Source organism: Pollachius pollachius (assembly GCF_949987615.1).
Source record: "Pollachius pollachius genome assembly, chromosome: 3".
NCBI lineage: Eukaryota > Metazoa > Chordata > Actinopteri > Gadiformes > Gadidae > Pollachius > Pollachius pollachius.
Genome location: NC_136936.1, coordinates 49,486,717 through 49,509,080, shown reverse-complemented (window position 1 = coordinate 49,509,080; position 22,364 = coordinate 49,486,717). Strand labels below are relative to the sequence as shown.

The 22,364-nt window shown below is 50.6% G+C and overlaps 1 protein-coding gene across 4 annotated transcripts in view; it reads right to left on the bottom strand.

The window, feature by feature from the left end:
• Window positions 1-22,364, bottom strand: part of osbpl6 (oxysterol binding protein-like 6) — a 40,855-nt gene that overhangs the window by 11,623 nt on the left and 6,868 nt on the right. The window contains exons 2-12 of one of the 4 annotated variants that reach the window (XM_079731939.1): window positions 20,400-20,669; window positions 12,683-12,805; window positions 11,605-11,658; window positions 10,609-10,722; window positions 9,637-9,825; window positions 7,177-7,309; window positions 6,157-6,260; window positions 5,211-5,303; window positions 3,739-3,907; window positions 2,700-2,830; window positions 896-1,003 (exon numbers count right to left, since the gene is read on the bottom strand). In XM_079731939.1, the coding sequence (XP_079588065.1) occupies window positions 896-1,003; window positions 2,700-2,830; window positions 3,739-3,907; window positions 5,211-5,303; window positions 6,157-6,260; window positions 7,177-7,309; window positions 9,637-9,825; window positions 10,609-10,722; window positions 11,605-11,658; window positions 12,683-12,805; window positions 20,400-20,537 (1,356 nt within the window). In that variant the 5' untranslated portion in view covers window positions 20,538-20,669. The remainder of the gene's footprint in view (window positions 1-895; window positions 1,004-2,699; window positions 2,831-3,738; window positions 3,908-5,210; window positions 5,304-6,156; window positions 6,261-7,176; window positions 7,310-9,636; window positions 9,826-10,608; window positions 10,723-11,604; window positions 11,659-12,682; window positions 12,806-20,399; window positions 20,670-22,364) is intronic. The other 3 variants (XM_079731940.1, XM_079731942.1, XM_079731941.1) reach the window with 3 other exon arrangements.

Here is a 22,364-nt window from a genome sequence, read left to right as displayed (position 1 = left end):
CACGCACACAAATGCACACACACAGACACACACAAACACACACACACACAGACAGACACAAGAGTTTTACTTAGAGTCTTGAGTTACACAAGAACGACGGGGGTAAAACAGGGGACTGCAATGTGAGCGAATCAGGGTGACTTTGCCCCGGGTGCTTCTCTATGGTGGGCAGCCAGCCATATTTACTGATTAGTCAGTTCGCCATTGTTATTCTTTGTTCTTTCTTTCTCTGTCGGGGCCTTGGCAAGTGAACTGTTAAGGTCATTAGCCAATGTGTTCGGGAAACAAACCATTTCTCTGTTAAAACGTCGGGAATCAATAACGCTATCGACGAATACAGTAAAGAGCGGGCTGGGGGAGCAGGAACTGGGAGGTAATGAGCCAGCGGGTTTCCTCTGGTTGGTCGGTCTGACAGCGGAGTCTTCGCTCTGACCGCGGAGTCGTACCCCGAGACCGAGCAGAAAGATGGACGCAGTGTCTGTGACGTCACCAATGATTTACACACGATCGGTTTGAGGGTTCTCAGAGGGTCACCATTGTTTTGTATTTTTTCACGTTTTTAATTCAATATTATTGTCAATCCACCATGAAAGAGTAGTAATAGTGATTATAAGAAGATGAACTAGCCACGGACATGATTACCGAAAATAAAAAGTTTTGCTTTTGAATAAACACAATTTCTTACCGTTGACTTAGAGGCCGTGAGAGGAGCTACAAGCTAGTCTCCAACGTAAACCACCTACAGGCCGTTAGAGGACCAACATGCTAGTCTCTACAGCTAATCTCTACCATGAACCTCATTGCCGCTAGAGGAGCTACATGCTAGTCTCTACCGTGAACCACCTAAAGGATGTCAGAGGAGCTACATGCTAGTCTCTACGCTGCCGGGTCGTACCTCGTCTGGCGTGGAGATGATGTTTACGCTGACCACCTGTTCGCTCAGGACCGACTCGGAGTGGATGCGGCTGAGACGCGTGCGTAGCTCTGCGTTCTGTGACAGCGCCTGCAGTGATGAAACGGCGACATGATTGCTCCAAGATCCAAGATGGCGGTTGTGTACGGCCGTAAGACGGGTGATTGTTAAAGTAGCGATTGAGCCCCTCCCAATTATACTGTGGGAGATTTTCACAGTTTATAAAAATCAATATCAGTTCCGTCCTCTGGATGGAACTGTGTGACAGGAACTAACGTCGTCAGCACTGACTGCGGATTTGTCCAGGATGTTTTTAAACTACCAGTAAGCTGAAACGTTACACGTTGCGCCTTGAAGGGCCACTGCCCACACAAGAATTGCAAACATAAAATTCTCCGGGCTCAACGAAAACCTGGGCTGGACCTCCTGAGGTACCAAAGCTATCGGGACCTGACCTCATGATCACCTCCTCTTAACTCACCCCCCCTGCTCTCCCTTCTGCTCGGGGATTCCATTTTTCACCGAGGTGAATGAATGTCCCGACTAACAAGAACTGAGGGTTGCCAGAGAAAAACAGATGGTTAGATTGCGAAACCATCGCTTTTTCTTTTTATGATTTTTTAACTTTTTGAATTGCGTGTGGGAGTAACATAAAAGTAAGTTAATAGAGTAAGATGTTCTGTATGTTCAAACGTATGACATGAGCAGTGCGCTCAGCTAATTATGAGATTTAAAATCCCCTGACCCTGGGGCCAACACACCTTTAACGAATTATACATGAAAGACTCAAAACTAATTAGCAACAAAACGAACGAAAACGTGGACGACACAGCTCGCCAGAAGGCTGTCAGCTCCGGGGAGAAACCGACCATGAGGTCGCGGGGCTTCCGGAGAGAGCTCTGAGAAGGAAGAAGCTAATGACCCCCCGCACCAATTAGTACAACCCGAGCTCCACGACTCGGCTGCCATCTCTCCGGGAGGGGACAGTGACGGCGGGGGGGGTCAGCCGCGACTGGTTTTAAAATAGACGCGAGGCGTGCTTAAAGCCCGGTTCAGATGAGACGTTTGAGACGGGACACTGCTGGCAAGAGCGTCACAAGCGATCGTCAGGGGTGGTGGAGGGTGCTTCCCCCTCGCGCAAACTCACAGAGCATGATAATAAACCTCCACGCCGCGCTACTGATCACGAGGTAACGTCTGGGAACCCATGGCATCAGTGGCTGTCATGGCAACCGAGGCAGGGTGCTTATGCCCGCTTGGGCAGAGAGATGGGAGCCGGCGTGGCACCAGCTCATCTAAAAACACACACTAACTTCAGGGCTTTATTTCACCTGGAGCGACCAGGGAATGATGATCTTGGCAGATCTTTTTATCTCGATAGGGCTTTAAAAATCCGAGGAGATAAATCGGTCCCCATCACATGAGGGCAGCATGTGGCTCTAGTTCAATCCCCGGCTCCTCCTTGCTGAGTATCGATGTTTCCCTGAGCAAGGCACCTCACTCCCGACGAGCTGGCTGTCGCCTTGCGCGGCTGACTCCGCCGTCGGTGTGTGAATGTGTGAATGAATGGGTGAACGTGAGGCGATATTGTTAAAACACTTTGAGTGGCCACTGGTTTAAAAAAGCGCTGTATAAAAGCAGTCCATTTACCATTTACATGACACCTGCATTCCCAAAAAACGTAAGGTTATTGTTGTCCGACAGCGTTTCGCCTTATGCTTACACATCACAGAAGCACCGACTGAGCTTTGGGTCTGCGGCGTTGGAAGGCCGTGTGTGCGTTCACCTGGGACAGGGACTTCCTGAGGGTGTTGATCTGGGCGGCCTGGCTGCTCTGCTCCTGGTCCGACAGGATCTGCTTGATCTTCTCCTTCTCGATGCCCACCGTGTTGAAGGCCGACCGCAGCAGGCAGTGGACTGGGGACAGGGGAACAGAGAGGACACGTTAGCCACCGCCGTACGCTGCGAGTGTGGAGCGCACACAGACGCACAACGCCATACACACACACATCAACACCACCCACACGCAAAAGCGCGTGTGTATATATATATATATATACACAAACACAAACATATACACAGTATATACACACACACTCATTAACACCCACCAAACATCACAGACAAAACAGACACATCAACACATGCACAACACATACACAAACACACACACACACACACACACACACACACACACAGACACACACAGGCCCCAGCATGGCCGATTACGTTAATAATCAGCAATCCGCCCACACTAAGCATCCACTGGGCTCTGCGGCCCCTAGGGCAGCCGCCGCCGCCGCCGCCACCGCGGTAGCAGACCCTACAGCAGCAGTAGCCACCGCAGAATTAGCATTAGCATTAGCAGCATTAGCAGCAGCAGCAGCATTAGCAGCAGCCGCAGCATTATCATTACCATAAGCATTAGCATTAGCATTAGCATCAGCAGCAGCAGCCGCCGCAGAATTAGCATTAGCATTATTAGCAGCAGCAGCAGCATTAGCAGCAGCCGCAGCATTACCATTACCATAAGCATTACCATCAGCATCAGCAGCAGCAGCAGCAGCATTAGCAGCAGCAGCACCATTAGCATTAGCAGCAGCATTAGCATTAGCAGTAGCATTAGCAGCAGCAGTAGCCGCCGCAGCCACAGCATTAGCATTAGTAGTAGCAGTAGCAGTAGCATTAGCAGCAGCAGTAGCCGCCGCCGCCGCCACAGCAGCAGCAAGCAGCAGCAGCAGCAGCATTATCATTAGCATTAGCATTTGCCTTAGCAGCATTAGCATTAGCAGCAGCAGCAGTGCCCGGGGGCCCCGTCCGCCTACCCTTCTGAGCGATGGTGCAGAAGTCCTCCTGCAGCTTGATGTAGTCGCCGGCCCCCTCCACGCAGTCCGCGTGCCGCGGCTGGGGCACCTGGAAGTCCACCAGCTCAGCGCACAGGTTGGGGTTGGACGAGTGGAGGCGGACCGGGGGGATGGCCGAGGACAGGGGTACCTGGGGGGGGGGGGGGGGTGAGTCAGGGGGAGGGAGGGGGTGGTCACACACCAGGGAGAACAGAGCAGAGAGCCGCTGGAGAACGGCGGACCGGCTGGGTTCATGTCCCCGCAGTGCGTGGTTATATCAAACTGGAGAACACCAGTGTTATGTAGAACCACTTGAAACTAAGTTCAGTGTTGTTGGTTTGCATTCGTCTCTGATTCTTAGTGAATCCAGCACGTCGTATGATAATATGTAATTAATAAGGGGAACACATTGTGCACATATGGATGGGTTGATTCTGAAAAAGGCACCCCAGCCAAACTGAATCAGCAGTAAACTCAGGCTCTGTAGTGCGATGCACGACCAGGGAAATTAGAGGAAGCAAATTCGTCCTTATTCATGCACTGCCACAGCAATCAATTTCGGTGGGTACTGCCAGAAAAGGAATGGGAAAAAATAAAACTTAGCTGACAAAATAAAACAAGCTTTTTTTTTGCGGGGGGGGGTTTCCTGTGTAAAGTGTGCCTAAAGTGCTTACTTGACTTTAAGTGGATCCGGAAAGTTTAGAGTTTAAATTATGTCTGACGCACGATTCGAGCGTTATGGTAATTCCGTTATTAGTACGCGGAGTGAAACTCTTCTGACGCCCATGCACGCCACCGAGGGAACGCCACTCTGTGAACGGGACCGTCGGGTCGGAGCGGTTTCATTAGCGCCGACGTGTGAGCGTTCCCGCTCGCTAACAGCAAGCGGTGGGATAATGGCTCTGATGTCGGAATAATACAGATTATCTCGCTGCTCTTTCTATAGGCTCATATGAACAGTATTTTGTCTACCGTCAATTCCGATTTTACTTACTTTTACGTGGAAAGTCTATTGGTTACATGTATCGAGTCATCAGCAAATGGTATCCAAGCATACTTTGGATGTTCATATTACATTAGAACAATTTAATTTCAGTAATAACAAAGCAAAACTTTTTCTTTCCAGTTGTCATGTCCGTGGCTAATACCTCTTCATATTATTACTAGTTGAAGTTGATTTACAATTCAATTCAAAATTTCTAAATATAAGACTTCTCAAACTGTACGTTTCTATCTATGTCAGTTAGCAGAAGCTTCCGGAGACTTCAGATCAAAGTCCTGATGGAGCAGGGAGGAGCTAGGGCCTCTACAGGTAGACCGTCAGTCACCCTAGCCACTGCGCTGTCCCCAATATGTCTTATACGAATCAAATGTAAATATGTGAACTCTATGGGTTTCCCCGTCCTACTTGACACATCGATGGGGACCAGGGGGCGACAGAGTGGAGCATGTACCTGGAGCTGGAACTTAGAGTCTTTCCCGACACTTTTTGTTCTCCATCTTCGGTTCAACCGCTTCTCTTTCTTTGATAACTCTACGCAATTGGTCTAAGCCAATCAAAAACGTGGACCAAAATATAGAAAAAGATGCGGTTAGTAAGGGGTGCAAAACAAAAGCACAACAGATTCAAATCAAAACAAACAGAGCAGGGGGGTGAAGGCCAGGCCGAGGTCCCAGCGGAGGGCCACACACGACCTCGGGGCGGTGAGCTGTACCCCGCCTCAGAGGCAACGTCATTCAGCCAAACGGGGATCAAACCCTGCTCGATATGAGGAGGTGCAACGGACTAGATCGTCTCCTGACTCTCGTTGTTAGCGACAGGGGAGGCACTGTTCCACACATCAAGCAGGGGAAAATGGCATTCTGAAGTGGTTTCAGTGATGGATGATTGGTTTGAACAGATTTAATCTATTAAATGTTAAACAGTCTTTAGTTTATACCTGAAGGAACCCGGCATCGATACCTCCAGCAGTGCGTTCCGCACACATTAATCTTCCTTAAAAACCTGACGGTTCCACTATAACACATCTCCCAAGGAGCCTTAAAGGAGATTCAAATACTTCCTTTTCTTAGATGTGTCAGTTTACGGAGGCACTTGTGGTGTGTTAATGTGCCTGCAAGAGTGTGCATTTAATATGCGTGTGTTTGTGTATGTATACGCATGTTTGCATGTGAGTGTACATATGTGTGTGTGTGTGTGTGTGTGTGTATGTAAATGTATGTGTGTGCATGTAAGTTTATATGTGTGTGTGTGTGTGTGCACGTGCGTGTAAGCGTTTTTGTGTGTTTGTGTGTACGTATGTGTTTAGGTGTGTACGTGTGTGTGTGTGTGTGTGTGTGCGTGTATACGTGTACGTATGTGTGTACGTGCGTGTGTGTGTGTGTGTGTGTGTGCGGTACCTGCATATCTGTGAAGTTGGGGGCAGACTGGGTGCGCTGGAGGATCTCCAGACTCTGCAGTAACTTACTGAGCTCGACCAGGCTGGACTGGCAGCGGGCCAGCTCTGGAAACACAGCGACACACAGTCACAGGAGAACAACACACACACACGAGAGACACACACACACACACACACACACACATACGAGAGACACACACACACACACACGAGACATGAACACACACACACACACGAGACACACACACCCACACGAGATATACACGTACACGAGACATACACACACACACACACACACACACACACACACATACGAGACACACACACACACACATACGAGAGACACACACACATAAACACACAAGACATACACACACAAATCAGATATACACCCCGCCTCACATGGACACACCCACACAAACACACACACACACACACACACACACACGCACATGAGACATGAACACACACACACACACGCGAGACACACACACACACACGAGATATACACGTACACATGAGACATACACACACACACACACACACAAGATACACCCACACACACAAACACACACACGCACACACACACGCACACACACATACGCGAGACATACACACACACATAGACACACATGTGATACAAGAGACGCATATGCACCCTTGAGTAAACGCACACACACACACAGACACCCGTGTGTCCATGAGAGGGTGTGAGTCTGCTGTGTGTGTGGGGTGCTTGTGTGTGAATGTGTGTGTGGGTCTAGATGGTCTCATGGACACACACGTGTCCATGAGAGGGTGTCTCGTGCGCGTGTTCGTCTCATGTTTTATCCCCGCCTCCTCCGGTAGAGCGTGGGTGTGTGCGTGGCGATGGTGGGGGGAGGGGCAGGGCACTTAAGCCGTTTAAATGAGTCTGATGGATGCGCCACTTGACGGTCGAGGAAGTGGTCGGTAGAGGAGGAGGGGTGGGGAGGAGGAGGAGGGGGAGGAGGAGGAGGACCGTGGGGGGGGGGGCACTTACCCTCCGCACACTTGTCCATCTCCTCAGACTCCTGGAGCCAGGCGGCCACCTTGCTTTGCCCGTTGCTGTAGGAGGCGGGCAGGCTGCTGCTGGTGGGGGCCACGGGCTGCCACGGGAGGTAACTGGGCTTAGCCTGGAGGGGGGAGAGGGGGGAGGAGAGGGAGGGGGGAGGAGGAGAGAGGGAGGGGGAGAGGGGGAGGGGGAGAGGGAGGGGGGAGGGGGAGGGGGAGGGGGAGAGAGAGGGAGGGGGAGAGGGGAAGGGGGAGGGGGAAGAGGGGGAGGAGAGGGAGGAGGAGAGGGGGAGGGGGGAGGAGGAGAGGGAGGGGGAGAGGGGGAGAGAGAGGGGAAGAGGGGGAGGAGAGGGAGGAGGAGGAGGAGAGAGGGAGGGGGAGAGAGGGAGGGGGAGAGGGAGGGGGGGAGGAGGAGAGGGAGGGGGAGAGGGGGAGAGAGGGAGGGGGAGAGGGGGAGGGGGAGAGGGAGGGGGGGAGGGGGAGAGGGAGGGGGAGAGGGGGAGGGGGAGGGGGAGGAGAGGGAGAGAGGAAGGGGGGGAGGAGGAGAGGGAGGGGGAGAGGGGGAGGGGGAGAGGGAGGGGGAGAGGGGAAGAGGGGGAGGAGAGGGAGGAGGAGGAGGAGAGAGGGAGGGGGAGAGGGAGGGGGGGAGGAGGAGAGAGGGAGGGGGAGAGGAAGGGAGAGAGGAAGGGGGAGGAGAGGGAGAGAGGAAGGGGAAGAGGGGGAGGAGGAGAGGGGGGAGGAGGAGAGGGAGGGGGAGAGGGGGAGAGAGAGGGGGAGAGGGAGGAGGAGGGGGGGGAGGAGGAGAGGGAGGGAAGTGAGGAGGAGAGGAGAGGGAGGAGGAGGAGAGGAAGGGGGAGAGGAGAAACAGACACACCCAGAAGTCAGTTAATTTTTAATTAGGTTGGGAGAATTGGGATTGTGCTACACTAACAGGGTCGGACAGACAGACAGACAGACAGACAGACAGACAGACAGATAAATTATAGAGAGAGAGTAACATAGATAGACAAAGTCCATCTGCTTTCACATATTGTTGGCAGTTACCAAATGGAAAAAAACCCAATGGGACTATATTATAATACTATTTTAATATATTCTCCACCATTTGCCTTCCCTTTATCTCCCAGTCTGCCCTGCTCAAGCGGGGGGGAAGGAACTCCCAGCCCTATTCTGATGAGCCCTGCTGCACGATGTTCTCTGTGATAACGAAGCAGCTTGTCTCAGGCCGCTGCGCTGCCCTGGCCCTCGGGGCAGAGGGGTGTGTGATCCAGGCATCAAGGCAGGCGTCTGATCACCTCTGATGGGGTGAGAGCACAGCTAAGACCCCCCTCTCTGGGGCTGCCTGGACGCCTGACTGGCTTACAGGCCCGGCTCCCACACACGCACGCGCACACACGTACGCACGTACCTGCAAGCACACACACACATGCGCACAAGCACACATACACACACACATGCACCCACACACACACACATACTCACGTACGTACACGCACACACACACACACACAAACACGCTCAAACACACACACACACGTACGCATGCACACACACACACACACGTACGCACAAACACACACACACACACACACATACCTTAACACACATACACACACACACACACACACACACACACACACACACACACACACACACACACACACACATGCACTCCATCCCACGCTACCGAGACATGTTGGGATTTTATCCCAGGTTTGGAGCACGGCAGCCGTCTAGACAAAGCGTTCAACCTGATCTCCCGGCGACAGCGATCGAGATACAATGACCATTTCCAACGGGCATCACGGGATTGACGGCATATCTAATGACACGCGAAACGACGTCAGTCTCCTTAATGAGCCGCATGCCGCCGGCTTAATGTAATTGATTGAGTGCTTGATTGATAGATGATGTCAATGCCAATAGTGTTAATACGTCTCTTACGTTGTGCCTCTCTGAAGTCAAAAGGCAGAAACAAGGCTCTCTGTTGAACCGGCTGGACGCAAAGGTCTGCCAATAGGTGTAAACCAAACCAAATCCATTGAAACTGTTTATGTTCTAGCCTGAGCTAAGGAGCAAATGTGAAAATAAATTGTAATATTCAACATCTGTCCAATTATCACTGTCTATAGAACTGTCTATCACTGAATTATACAATTATATTATTAGATTAAAGTCATTGATATAATAATGTGAATGAATGAATAATTTAACAGAAAATGGATTTTATCACATAAATGAATAATTTGTGTCAGTAATTTTAAAACACAAATGATTAATCTGTATTATAATTTCTTCACATCGGACCTCATCACCAATAAAACAATGCAATAAAACCCTAATAGCACTTCTATCTCTGCCGCACTAATATCATCTTAGTTCAACGCCATCTCCTCCGGATGCGCTCGTGAGAGACGAAAGGCCCAGAATGCAGTGCGGCGCGACCGACCTTGACTTCGTGCACCGCAGGGGGCGGGGGCGGCGGTGACTCCACCGCTGCAGGGGCCGGCGCCGGAGGGGGAGGGGGAAACATGCGGATGGTGGCGTCGCGCGGGGAACGCACGATCTCGTTCTGGCGGTACAGCCGGTGGTGGCGCAGCTTGGACACCCAGGCGTCGAAGATCTCCTGGGACTTGACCTGCAGACAGAGGAGAGCCGTCCTGGGTTTACACCTGCTTCAGCCTAGTCCAGTGGTCCTCAGATCGGGGTGCGCGTACCCCTAGGGGTGCTTTGGAGCATTGCAGGGGATACTCAAGAAATTTAAATAGATGTATTTTTTATTTTAGAAATTTTTCTGAGCAAGTTCCAATTCTGAAAGCTAGACAATACAAAATTAAAATGGACAAGTGGTTGAAATGTAGACAAGGGGAATCTGTGAAAAAGAAAGCGCATCCAGAAACACCATCATGCCGAAGAATATATTTGAACGGGATTCACCTCTGCATGCTCCGACCCTCCCCTGGCATTGTGCTTCTTTTGTGGGGAGAAATTGGCCAACAGTTGCATGAAGCACAGGCCCATATTTTTCACTAAATTGTGGGTATTTTTTCTCCCCCATTTACATGGCCACTAACGAATACTCCATACTCGAATAATACAGCGCTTTGCACGGGTGAAAGAGACGTGAATCTCTGCCTCTTCTGGTGCGATCACACCCTCACCATGATGTGATCAAGGCGTATACATGACAAAGTTCATTAAACAACGGTCAAGTTCTCTTGATCTAACTCATAACCCTGTAATTCCCCGAGAAGCAAACCCAACCACTTTACCGAACTATGGAGGTTTTCACGAACAGGGTCGTGTAAAATTTAGATTCAATCTGAACGAGCCAATACCTATATCCGGTCCTGACGGGTTGACGTGAGTGAACGTGTGACGGTGGCGCGGATCGGACCTCGTCCAATCGGACGCAGCGTACCTTCAGGTGGTAGATGTGCTCCTCCGTGTCCAAGTCGATGCGCCGCGCCCTCTTCTTCACCGACATGACGGACAGCCCCACGTCGATGCTGCCGTGCAGTTTACCCCTCTGGATCTGAGGAGCAGCACAGGAAGTGGGTGGTGAGACTTCCTGTGTGGGAACCTGGACTGAGAGCACTCATACTCTAACGCAGTGGTTCTGTTTTCATCCAAATGCTCGGCGTTCGTATCGTGACTGGTGGTGGTGTTATTATACGGATCACACAACAATGAGGCTGGTTGGTGTATCACCTAACCGCAGAACGTCTCCTGCGAGAGAGATCATGTTCCGTAATACGTGTTTGACTACAGCACTTTGTTTCTGTATCATGTTACATAACACATGTCTACACAAACGCTGGTTTATACACAGGCGGTTCTACAGTCCCTGGTTCTAAAGTCCCTGGTTACTAGTCCCTGGTTACTAGTCTCTGGTTTCTACCATCCCTGGTTAGTAGTCCCTGGTTTCTACAGTCCTGTTGTCTCTGGTGTCTGTAGCTGCTGGTTTCTGTAGTCCCTGGATCTACAGACCCTGGTTTCTACAGTCCCTGTTGTCTCTGGTGTCTGTAGCTCCTGGTTTCTGTAGTCCCTGGTTCTGCAGACCCTGGTTCCTACAGTCCCTGTTGTCTGTTGTCTCTGGTGTCTGTAGCTGCTGGTTTCTATAGTCCCTGGTTCTGCAGACTCTGGTTCCTACAGTCCCTGTAGCTGCTGGTTTCTGTAGTCCCTGGTTCTGCAGACCCTGGTCCCTGTAGCTGCTGGTTTCTGTAGCCCCTGGTTCTGCAGACCCTGGTCCCTGTAGCTGCTGGTTTCTGTAGTCCCTGGTTCTGCAGACCCTGGTCCCTGTAGCTGCTGGTTTCTGTAGTCCCTGGTTTTGCAGACCCTGGTCCCTGTAGCTGCTGGTTTCTGTAGTCCCTGGTTTTGCAGACCCTGGTCCCTGTAGCTGCTGGTTTCTACTCACATCGATGGGAGACTTGGAGTACTTCAGCATCCCATTGTCCAGAACAAAGAACCGCTGTAAACACACAAATTAAAAATACATCTTTAACAGTTTCATGGTAAAGTGGTGTAATATCATACAATAATACAACTTGAATACTTTAATTATATCAGACACACACCTATTACAATGATCATTTTATAGATTGTTTTGATCAATGTCACTGGGAAGCCTACTTTTCCAGTGTCTAACACACCCTTTGGATTCACCTCCCTATTAATGAGGATAAAATGCATTCATGGAGTTATCTATTTTAAGTATTAATTTATTTGTGTCTTGACTTTCTTCATTCAGGCCTCCTGCATTTTACAAGGTCAGAGAAGCAGAGGCACTGCACAAAACCTCCTGGAAATGGAAGGTGAAAAATCTTTCCTGAGGAAATGCAGACAGAGAGACAGAGAGGGAGAGAGAGAGAGAGAGAGAGAGAGAGAGAGACAGAGAGAGAGAGAGAGAGAGAGAGGGGGAGAGATAAAGCGAGAGGGAGAGAGAGAGACAGAGAGAGAGAGAGAGAGAGAGACAGATAGAGAGGGAAAGAGACAGAGAGACAGAGAGAGAGAGAGGGAGAGATAAAGCGAGAGAGGGAGAGAGAGAAAGACAAAGAGGGAGAGAGAGACAGAGAGAGAGAGGGAGAAAGAAAGAGAGAGAGACAGAGAGACAGAGAGACAGAGACAGAGATAAAGAGAGAGGGATAGAAAGACAAACAAACAGGGAGTGAGACAGAGACGGACAGACAGACTGACAGAGAGATGGACAGAGAGAGAGACAGAGAAAAAAATACAGAGAGAGGGACATTCAGAGAGAGAGGCAGAGAGAGAGAAAGAGAGAGAGAGAGACCGACAGGGAGAAAGGGAGAGGGACAGAGATAGGGACAGAGAGCGAGAGAGACAGAGGGAAAGAAAGAAAGACGGAGAGAGAGGAAAAAAGAAACGCCTTTTTCTCTGTTGACAGACAAAGCACTGCTTAAGATTCCTACAGCCCCTCGTGCACAAAATAAATCAATTCCAATAAGTACAAAGTCTCCGTGGGCCCCAACCCGTACCTTGTGCCAGCCTTTCAGCGGCCATTTCCGCTTCTTCAGCATGAAGCCCTCGTGTTTGTCCGGTCTCTGCACGTTGCTCTGGCCTATCTTCAGGCCCTCGATGATCTCCCAGCTGTCGGCCTCCTAGGGACGGGGGACGGGGGACAGGGGGGGGGGGGGGGGAAGAGAGACACACACAACGCCGTGTCAGAGCCCATCTCCTCACGCGCCACGCCCGGAGGAGGGCCACCTCGTTTCAGAGTGGCGTGCGGAAAATAACAACCAAAACGCCTTCCGTGCCGGGCATCGGATGTCACCGTGATACCCGGAGACAACACCGGCACCGGAGCCCGTCATTAATCCGTCAACGGATTCACATCGTTTTTGAAGAAAACCCCCCCGGTGTAGAGCCCCCCCCTGCTGACCCAGCTCTTCCCCTCCATTAGCTCCGGGTGTTCCCCTGACTCGACGCTTCCTGCTTCTGCCCGGTCGGCAAATCAAACGGCCACCGCCTCCGCACGGCAGGAACGATGAGGTCACGCAGGGACGAGTGGGACGTCCCGCGCCGGGGGGGGGGGGGGGGGGGGGGGACCTCCAGGTTTGGAGGGAAGGGATGGGGGGCAGCCGAACTGGTTGTTTTCTGAGACCTCGGGTAACGAGTGTGACGCTAGCAGCTTGTGAGGCTAGCTGCATGTGTGCGGTGGACGTACGCAAATTTTCAAGAGAAGGACTCCCTCTGAAACGCTGATTGGTCGAGCAGGGAACTGTACAAGATCTTCACAAACATGCTCTACCTAGAACTGTAGGTTCAGCTTCAGTGTGTGAGGGTTTGATTCCCACTGGTGCCACCGATGCTAATACAGGGTATTTGGCATCAAAACAGCCTTGTGAATTCATGCTTAATTCAGGTGCACGACACAACAACGCCTAAAAATAACAACAAGACAAACAACATCTTCCTTTTTGTTTTCTTGGTGTTATGCTGTAGCTTAACGTAACTTTTCTGCAGCGGTCGAGTCCAACCACTCGACAACACAGCTCCGTTTTCTAGGACCGCGAGCGAGCGGAGGCGACAGCTTGTGTAACGTCACGACCAAGTGGTCCAGATCAGTCCGCTAATGGGGTCATTCTCCTCCACCAGCTCCAACTGCCGGCGCTCCCTTTATTAGCCCGGCGCAGATGGGCCATGGAGCCCGGGCCGGGCCCTGTGCTACCCGAGCCCAGCCGGCCTCAAAACGCAGTCGTGGCTCGCGGTCCCTTTGAGGTGTGTGTGGAGAAGGATGCGGTGTGTTCTCGTGACGTGGTGATGGAGTACCAACGCCCGGGGCTTTTCCGATACCGCTGGCCGGCCGATCAATACATCGATGCGTCTTCATTACACAACCTCGCTGGCCTCCGCGCTGAATGTGCCCAACAGACTCAGTCTGTGGTTAAAGTGCTTAATGAAGAGAGAGTGTAAGATGTTAGAATCCGTATTTGCTTTACAAATTGCACCACGACAGAAGGAAATAAACAGGCGGGCTTGTCGGGTGGGAAGGGAACGACGGATTGGACGACTGAGCTGAACGTTTAGCATCAAACATTGGAGTTAAATGTGAACAGCCGGCATGGACGATGCCTGCCCCCTGGCTGTTGACCTTAATGATCTGAATCCACGCTCCACTGCTCCTCACCTCATTGCATTTCTAATGTCCAGGACAGGAGAGGTACGACCCACTGAAAACAACACAGCGTTAAACAAGGTTGAATCCAAGATGGCCTATTTTCAGTGGTCAGCGATTGGGCGAACCCCGATCTTGTCCCCACGTCTGTGTTCGCGTCCACGGAGTTCAGAGTTCAGGGTTTGGATGCCAGCACGGAGAACGGCGTTTAACAGGCAGGTCGCGATGCTGCGGGGGCTAGGGATGGCTTATACTCAATGCACCCACGCATCAATCTGTTAGCGGGGAGGTCTCCATAAGCCTAAGAAAGGACAAACCTTCCTTGGGGATGCCTTAGGCCTTAGGCTGCATAAATATGGATGCAGCAGGGCCCAGTCTAAGGGCTGGTTGCTCCGTACAATAACCTCTGCTGCTTTACACCTAGAGGCCTATGGAGCAGTTGACAACAACAACTGATCTTCAGTATGTACTGTGTTCTGTTTGATGAGATTATCTATCCTTATTAGGATTTCATTGTAGGTTTAGTTGTGAGCACTACTCGTTTATCTTTCTTTTCTTGAATGTTTGTACGGTAGTTTTCAATTATTCTGCAAACAAATAAGATAAAGCAAACCAAAAACTGACTCTCTCTAGCATCTCTGAGATCAAACCATTACAGACTTGACAGCTTCTCTGAAACTGAAGAAAGTAACTCCTCATACCATGGGTTGTAATGAAGGCTTCGTATAGTCTTCACATTAAGAGGCTGCTGCAAAAATTGGTCTCCAATCCAACATTGAATGAAACACTCATGAATATGCTGTGTGGGGTCATTAAACACGGAATCACGCATTCAGTTCCACTACCCTCCTCCTCAGATCTCCTCCATCGCCACTCCCCCACTCGCCGCCTACGCTCCGCTGATGCCAACCATCTCACCTCCATCACCAAGACCAAGTACCGCACCCTGTGGAACAGAGCCTTCGCCATCGCCGCCCCTACCCTCTGGAACTCCCTCCCTCTGGCCATCCGAAACTCTGACACACTCTGTTCATTCAAAAGTCAACTTAAAACCTATCTCTTCAGGACCACCTACAGCATTGGACAAATCATCCTCCGCCATCTTCCACTCTCTCCCGCTCTCTTAATGTGTTGCCTATTGTTGTGGTGTTGTTTATTGAGTTATTTAGTTATTTATTTTTCCCTTTTGTTTGATTGTCTGTACTGTCTGTATGTATTCCTTTCTTATTTGTAAAGCGTCTTTGAGCACTTAGAAAAGCGCTATAAAAAACGGATCAATTATTATTATTATTATTATTATTACCCAGCTAGCAATCAGAACCAAGATGGCCGCTGAGTGAACAATGCAACAATGCATAACAATGCAGGAGTCAGCGTTGGATTTCGCTGCACTACCTTGCTCTCTCAGCAATGACTAGGGAGTCGGAGGGGGATGGGAGTTCCATAGTGACACCATTAGAGATACGGTAACAATCACCTGCAATGCAAACAGGGCTAATTTACAGACAAGGCAATTAGCCAACAAGTGCAACCTGCCAGGCTGGCTGAGAGGCCTGTGTGTGTATTTAAATACACAGACCTGGCACTGGCAGAGGTCATGGAATGGAGACGGGGGGGTTCTCTGTCTATTGATAGGTCAGCAGATGGTCGCTGTAAGCTTTGGGTTTTCACAGGCTCACTAGCACCTGCACCAGTCTGGATCGGGTTCTGTATTAAAATACAATGGACGGTTCTGCGCTCGTCAGCGAGACACACAGAGAGGCATCAAGACACACACAGGGAGATGGCCGGAGAGTTGTAGCCACTCCCATCCTTTAGGGGCTATGTTAGCCACAGCCAAACCGGTTCCACTTCCTGGACATTCTGTGTATGATGTTGAGAGTGTAGGAATCATGGAATGTGAGACTGTATGTTACGATTATAGTCTAGAAACACTGAAGCAAGAAGCCTCAACTCCGATGCATGGTAGTGATTGCATTATCGTTAGGACATAATTCCATGAAAAACAATTTCTTTAGATTGCGTTAGGGGCGCGGGGAAAAAGAGGCAATTTCAGTCCAATTACACGAGTAAGAGTCCATCAAATTGTGTTGAAAGGTACTAAGCGTTGCCTTGGTAGTTCCAGGCAATATGTGCATCTAGGATTGAAATGACTGTACACGGGAGGCATTTTTCAACTGCTATGGAAGCTATGGATTATGGGTGGCCATTGTTGTTATTTCATGCGAGATGTGCCAAAACTTTTTTCATTAGCCCCTTGATAGGGATGCGACAGTACTACTACTCTTTTGAGTGCCCCCAATATGGCGGAGCATTGCCAGCCAAGCCTCCCATGATGCATTGCAACTAGGGATGTAACGGTAGTATTTGTACCGAACCGTCACGGTACAGGCACTTCGGAGCGGTTACAGAGGTCTACCGCGGTACGTATATGTGGCGTACATGCGGCGGGCAACGATCGTCGAATAGTCGAATAGTTGGAGTCACGTAGAATATCGAATAATGAATGTGACTATCGCTATTTATTACACGGCTCTTCTCAATGCTGTTGACCGCTCCGTTGACTTGCACGGGACTTCACAACTTCCGGTGGTGAATAGCGTCCTCGGTTGCTAAGCAACGTCAACGTCTTTGGCGGACTATTTCTCTGCTGATCAACACTACGAATGCTGGCAACAAATAAATTGTAAAAAGACACACCGTGTAAAGTTATATTTTTGACGTAGTTCACCGTCATGCAGGCTGTGTTCAGTAAAATAAATAAATAAATAAATAAATAAATAGCGATCCGTTTTCGGCGCATGCAGGTCTAGCTGCCTAAGCCCACGTTGAAATAATTTCGATGTTGAATGTTGATGGCGCAGTTGTTGAAATAAACAGATTGATGTCATACAAATCGTAAAAGCCTCTCCCTGTGTCATTGGGTGTGCGTGTATCCGAGGTGCGTGCGTGCGTGGGGGGTTCTTGATTGAGCGATTTTCGAAAATTATTCGAATACTTCTCAGCGAATATCGAATAGTATTTTTGCCAGAAATGCACACGCATTTGAAAAGGCACCATCCAGGTGTTACTATCACTGTTGCTGTTGAAAAAAAAACGAGCTGTGCAAACCCAGCTCACGACACTATTTCAACAACCCCTGTCTGGGAATTCAGAAATGCAAATGGCATAACCAAGTTTATTAGTGATTTCATTGCTGCTGATCTACGGCCATTCTCCGTTGTTGACAAACAAGCAGTTTTTAAAAAAATCCCCTTAACTATGAACCGTACCGTACCGTACCTTATCTTGACTTAAAAACCGAGGTACGTACCGAACCGTGACTTTTGTGTACCGTTACACCCCTAATTGCAACATACAAGAGCTTTAGGGGACGGAACCAAAAACGGACATCTTGTACCCTGCTTATAAACCAGGCTCTTCCAGATATGGCCTGGAGGGATAATAAATCTATAAATAACTTGATATATAAAACAGCTCTCTTCCAAAACAGCTTCCAGAGCTTCATGCAGACCTCACTCCTACACACCATTAAGTGTATGGTTAACTAACAAACCACGAACAACCGACCAGAACATACGAACAACACACACAACCTGTGACAACCTATAATCAATCCACCCTACCCTGCCAAAGACTGTCCTCTGAGTGTGTCCCGACTCCTTGTCGTTTACTGATGTACTGACGTGGTACGTCTTGTGACTGAGCCGACGACGTCATCATACACTACCAGAACATTCCCCCACTCCTGAGTGGTCTTAAATACCATCTGGACGTGGATGTCTTGAGAAATCAATCAAGCCTAAGAGTGGACATGCTAGACCCTAGAAGGGGCTTTTTACGACGCTTTTCAGACCAGTGGCCACTCAAAGAACCTTACAACACTGCCTAACGATCACCCATTCATGCACACGTCCACACACCCGAGGCGGTGTCAACCACGCAACGCGTCAGACAGCTTGTTGGGGAGCAGTCAGGGTGAGGTGTCTTGCTCAGGGACACCTCAACACACAGCTAGGAGGAGCCGGGGAATCGAACTACAAAACCTTCCGGGTAGCAGCCGACCCGCTCTACCTCCTGAGTCCCATGCAGAGGGACGAAGGCACTGAAGCTCTAAAAGTCTGTCAGAACTCGAGGCCAGCGCTCAGCGATCAGAGAACCACCGCTCTGGAGAGCGGCCGTTTCAGAAGTCGCACGGGGACAAGCGAGAGCTTGATGAGTGTGACTTTCGCTCACGAGGACGACGGTTCTACCCTGTCGTTAAGCGACAGCACTTCATCATGCCACGTCGCCATGGATACGCTCCCATCACCGTCGGCGATCTGCACATTAGCATGAAAATAGAATCGGTCTGCGGAACCGTTCCCGGAGAGAGAGAAAAAAAACGAATCGCTTCATTGATTTCTTTGCTGTCGTAAATCTAACCAACCGCTACCTGGAGGGATGTTCCAGTGTTACTGAGACACAAAAAGGCCATGTTCCTCATCATCACTCACAATGTTCTCAACCGAAACATCTTATCTGACTGACATTGCGTTCATTGCAAAAACGAGAGCACTTGGAGTGAAGAGGGACACTGCGTCACTCAGCATGTTAATATCCGGTCTGGCTGTCCGCGTATCTCTCTGTCAAGCCTTCTCTCTGGGTTGTGTTTCTGCTGCGGCTTCTTCTCCTCATGACTCATGAGCGGCTCTGTCGTAACCAGAGGTGGTCAGCAGTACGGGGGAGGAAGGGGGGGGGGGGAGACGGCTATTGATCTATGACCAGAACAGGGGACTGAAGCTCAGAACACCGCTGACCCGAGAGAACACCACCAAGGTGCTGTTTTATTCCCCGTCGCTGGCGCCCAGCCAGCCTCCATCACGAGCTCTGCCTCTTCGTCCTCGCCTCATGCGCTTCCCCGGGACACCCCCCCCCCCCCCCGGGAGCGGCCACGCCCATTACCCCTCCATTGCTGGATCTCCTGCGAAGGAAGCCAGCACGCAGCGCGGCCTGATGATGCAGCACGCATCGGGGGGGAAAGTGTCGCAGGAGGAGGGGGGCTCCAGGCAACGCACAGTGGACCGCAGGAGTCGGTGCGCCAGAGATACTAGGGAGGGGGACTGTAAATGTTTCGGGGTTGGTCAAGAGAATGAAGGAATTGCCCGTGCTGGAGACATGCGTTGGATTGATTCGTAACGTGGGACTTTTCTGAATGCTGTCCCTTTGTTGAGATGTCAGAATAGTCGTCATGACATCGGCCCACAATAGACCGCATGAATCAGCACAGCTGATCTAACATGAGGAGTGAATCATGACCGGAACCCTGACAAACAGAAGACCCACACAGAAACACATGCATACAACATTTTCAATGTATCGGATGCTGCTTATGACATTATATCAGTATATTAAATACGAATCTGTAAGAGAAATCTAGAGACTGCCCGGTTTTCGGGACACGGATTATTAAGGACGACCTATAAACACCAAACAAAACGCTCATGAACAGTTGGACTACCCAAGTAGACAACCAGGGAGAGGGTGGAGGAAGCCAGAGGATCAGCTGTAGATGTGCTTCAACCAGCTCGCTCGCTCCCAATACTACCATCCTTCCCCCACTCTTCCCAGCTCCGCCCTGCCATGGCACGGGTGGTGCGACATTTCAAGGACCGACTGTATGTCATGGTGGGAGATTTTGGGAAGTTCAGTGTTTGGCAAAGAAGTAAAATAAGTACAATTTGTGAAAGCAGAATCGCCACAACATGGCAAGATAGCACTTTTTGTGTGTGCACCGCACATTTATATCCATGTATGTATGTGTATGCGTGAATGAACATAGGCATATATATATATAATTGTACACAGCATGAAATCACAGCTTTCTGATGGCCCAGAAGCCCAATGAAGAGAGGTGGATGAACGGCGTCTCATCCAGGGCGGGGCCTGACCTGGAGACACAGGGGGTCGGGGTGGTCTCACCTGGAGACAGGGGGGGCGGGGCCTCACCTGGAGAGAGATGGGCTCACCTGGAGAGAGGTGGGCGGGGTCTCATGTGGAATCGGGGGGGGGGGGGGGGCGGGGGGGGGCGGGCTCACCTGTCGGCTGTCGCGCTGCGAGGAGGAGGAGGAGGAGGCGCTCTTGTGCGTCGGCGTGGAGATCTTGTTGACCGGCGTTGCGCACCTCTCCTCGGAGCTCATGGCGCGGCGCTGGTAGTGCTGGTGGTGGTACGACATGCTGGGTCCCTGACGGAGGGGCCCTGGGGACGGGGGGGAGGGGGGGTGCCGGGGCGGTCCTCCCTCAGCAGAGCAGCATCCTCTGGGAAAGTACGGCAGCACACGTCCTGCTCGCGCTCACAGCCCGCTCATCTGGGGGGAACACAGAGACAGAACCAGGAGGTCACACTGAGTGGAAGGCTTCACTCTCGAAACAACACCGCCCTTCCCCTCTGCCTCCTCCTCCTCCTCCTCCGCCTTTCCCTCCATCTCCTCCTCCAGCTCCTCCCCCTCCTCCTCCTCCTCCTCCAGCTCCTCCCCCTCCTCTTCCTCCAGCTCCTCCCCCTCCTCCTCCTCCTCCAGCTCCTCCTCCTCCACCTCCTCCTCCAGCTCCTCCTCCTCCACCTCCTCCTCTTCCTCCAGCTCCTCCCACTCCTCCTTCTTCCCTCCCTCCACCTCCTCCCCCTCTTCCACCTCCTCCACCTCCTCCTCCTCCCCCGCATCCATCTCTTCACCCCTCCATTGGCTGTAATTAAAATCAGTTAGAAAGGCTCTAAGCCATGCGATTAAACCTCAAACGGCCGATAAATCGAGTTTCCTTCCAGCAAAGGTGAACGTCTGGACCTTCTTCCCAAGCCCTTCAAACCCCATCTTCTGGGCTCTATTTTGGGAACCAAGGCTTTTAATCCTCCTCTCCTTCCTTTACCGTCTGCGTTACAGAGAAGCCTTCCATTATGCCTGCTGCGGAGCGCTGACAATCGCTATTGTCCGACTTGGGCCCTACGTTGACTACACACCACTGTGTCTCCCTGAGCACCTGCTGTTCTCCCCGCCGTGTGTCTGGACCCGTGGCTCGTCTAATTAAGTAAGTGCCTGCGGACAGTTGGATGAGGGAGAATGATGAGCGGTGAAGAGCGGCGAGCAGAGAGGTATCAGCGGATTAGGAGATTGAAATGTTACGTCTCCTTAACCTGGTCTATGATGTTGTTGACTGTTGGCCCCTGTGTTAGAACATAGTGTTATTGCTGTTGTGTAAGTCCACCGCTGGGGTTCCTGTTTAACTAATTCGTAAACAAGGCTAATGCTGCCTCGTCGACACTATTATGTTCGTTATATAATATGAGGATACCTTGTAATGAACAGGATACCGTGGTCGTGACATTAAATGTTTTTAGACTGCCAAATATGCCCGTCTTATGCCTGCCTTTTCCCGACATGGTCCGCGCGTTTACACTGACCGAGGATATAGACCAGATTGACTTCGCACCCCAATTTACCCTCTCGGACGGAACACATATTGGGGGTTTCATTTTGATGTAAATGCAATTATAGGGCTTCGCGGTTCCAGGGGCGGGACTTGGGTAGAGGTGTTGCTGCGCTGTCTCTACAACAGAGACAACGCAGCGACATCAATGTGAGTAGTTATAACTGGAGAGGCGGTGAAATCCACGAGCTGCTGATCATGGGAGAGAAGGTGATCCAGTCACATTTAACGAAGACGGGGAAAGATGGTGCGATCTACTCTACGAGAAATCAGAAGAGGAACGTTCCTTTCGAGGAAGTTGCCAGCAAAATAAAGAATATATTGCCGCTTTTGCACTTGTAAATAGTTAATCGCGTTTGTAGCCTACACTTAGATGTATACTCATTCATGCATGCGAGTGTCTTGAATAATAAAAAATATATAAACTTTCGGAGTATGCAAATTATTCTAAAGAGGTCTACTCTCTGTGCGTAGCCCCGCCTTCTCCAGTGAACCAAGACAGCCGGCACCATTTTAGCCCTGATTTACAAGCACCAGAACGATGTTACAAGTTACTCTCAACAGGAGCCGTAGAGCGCCCCCTA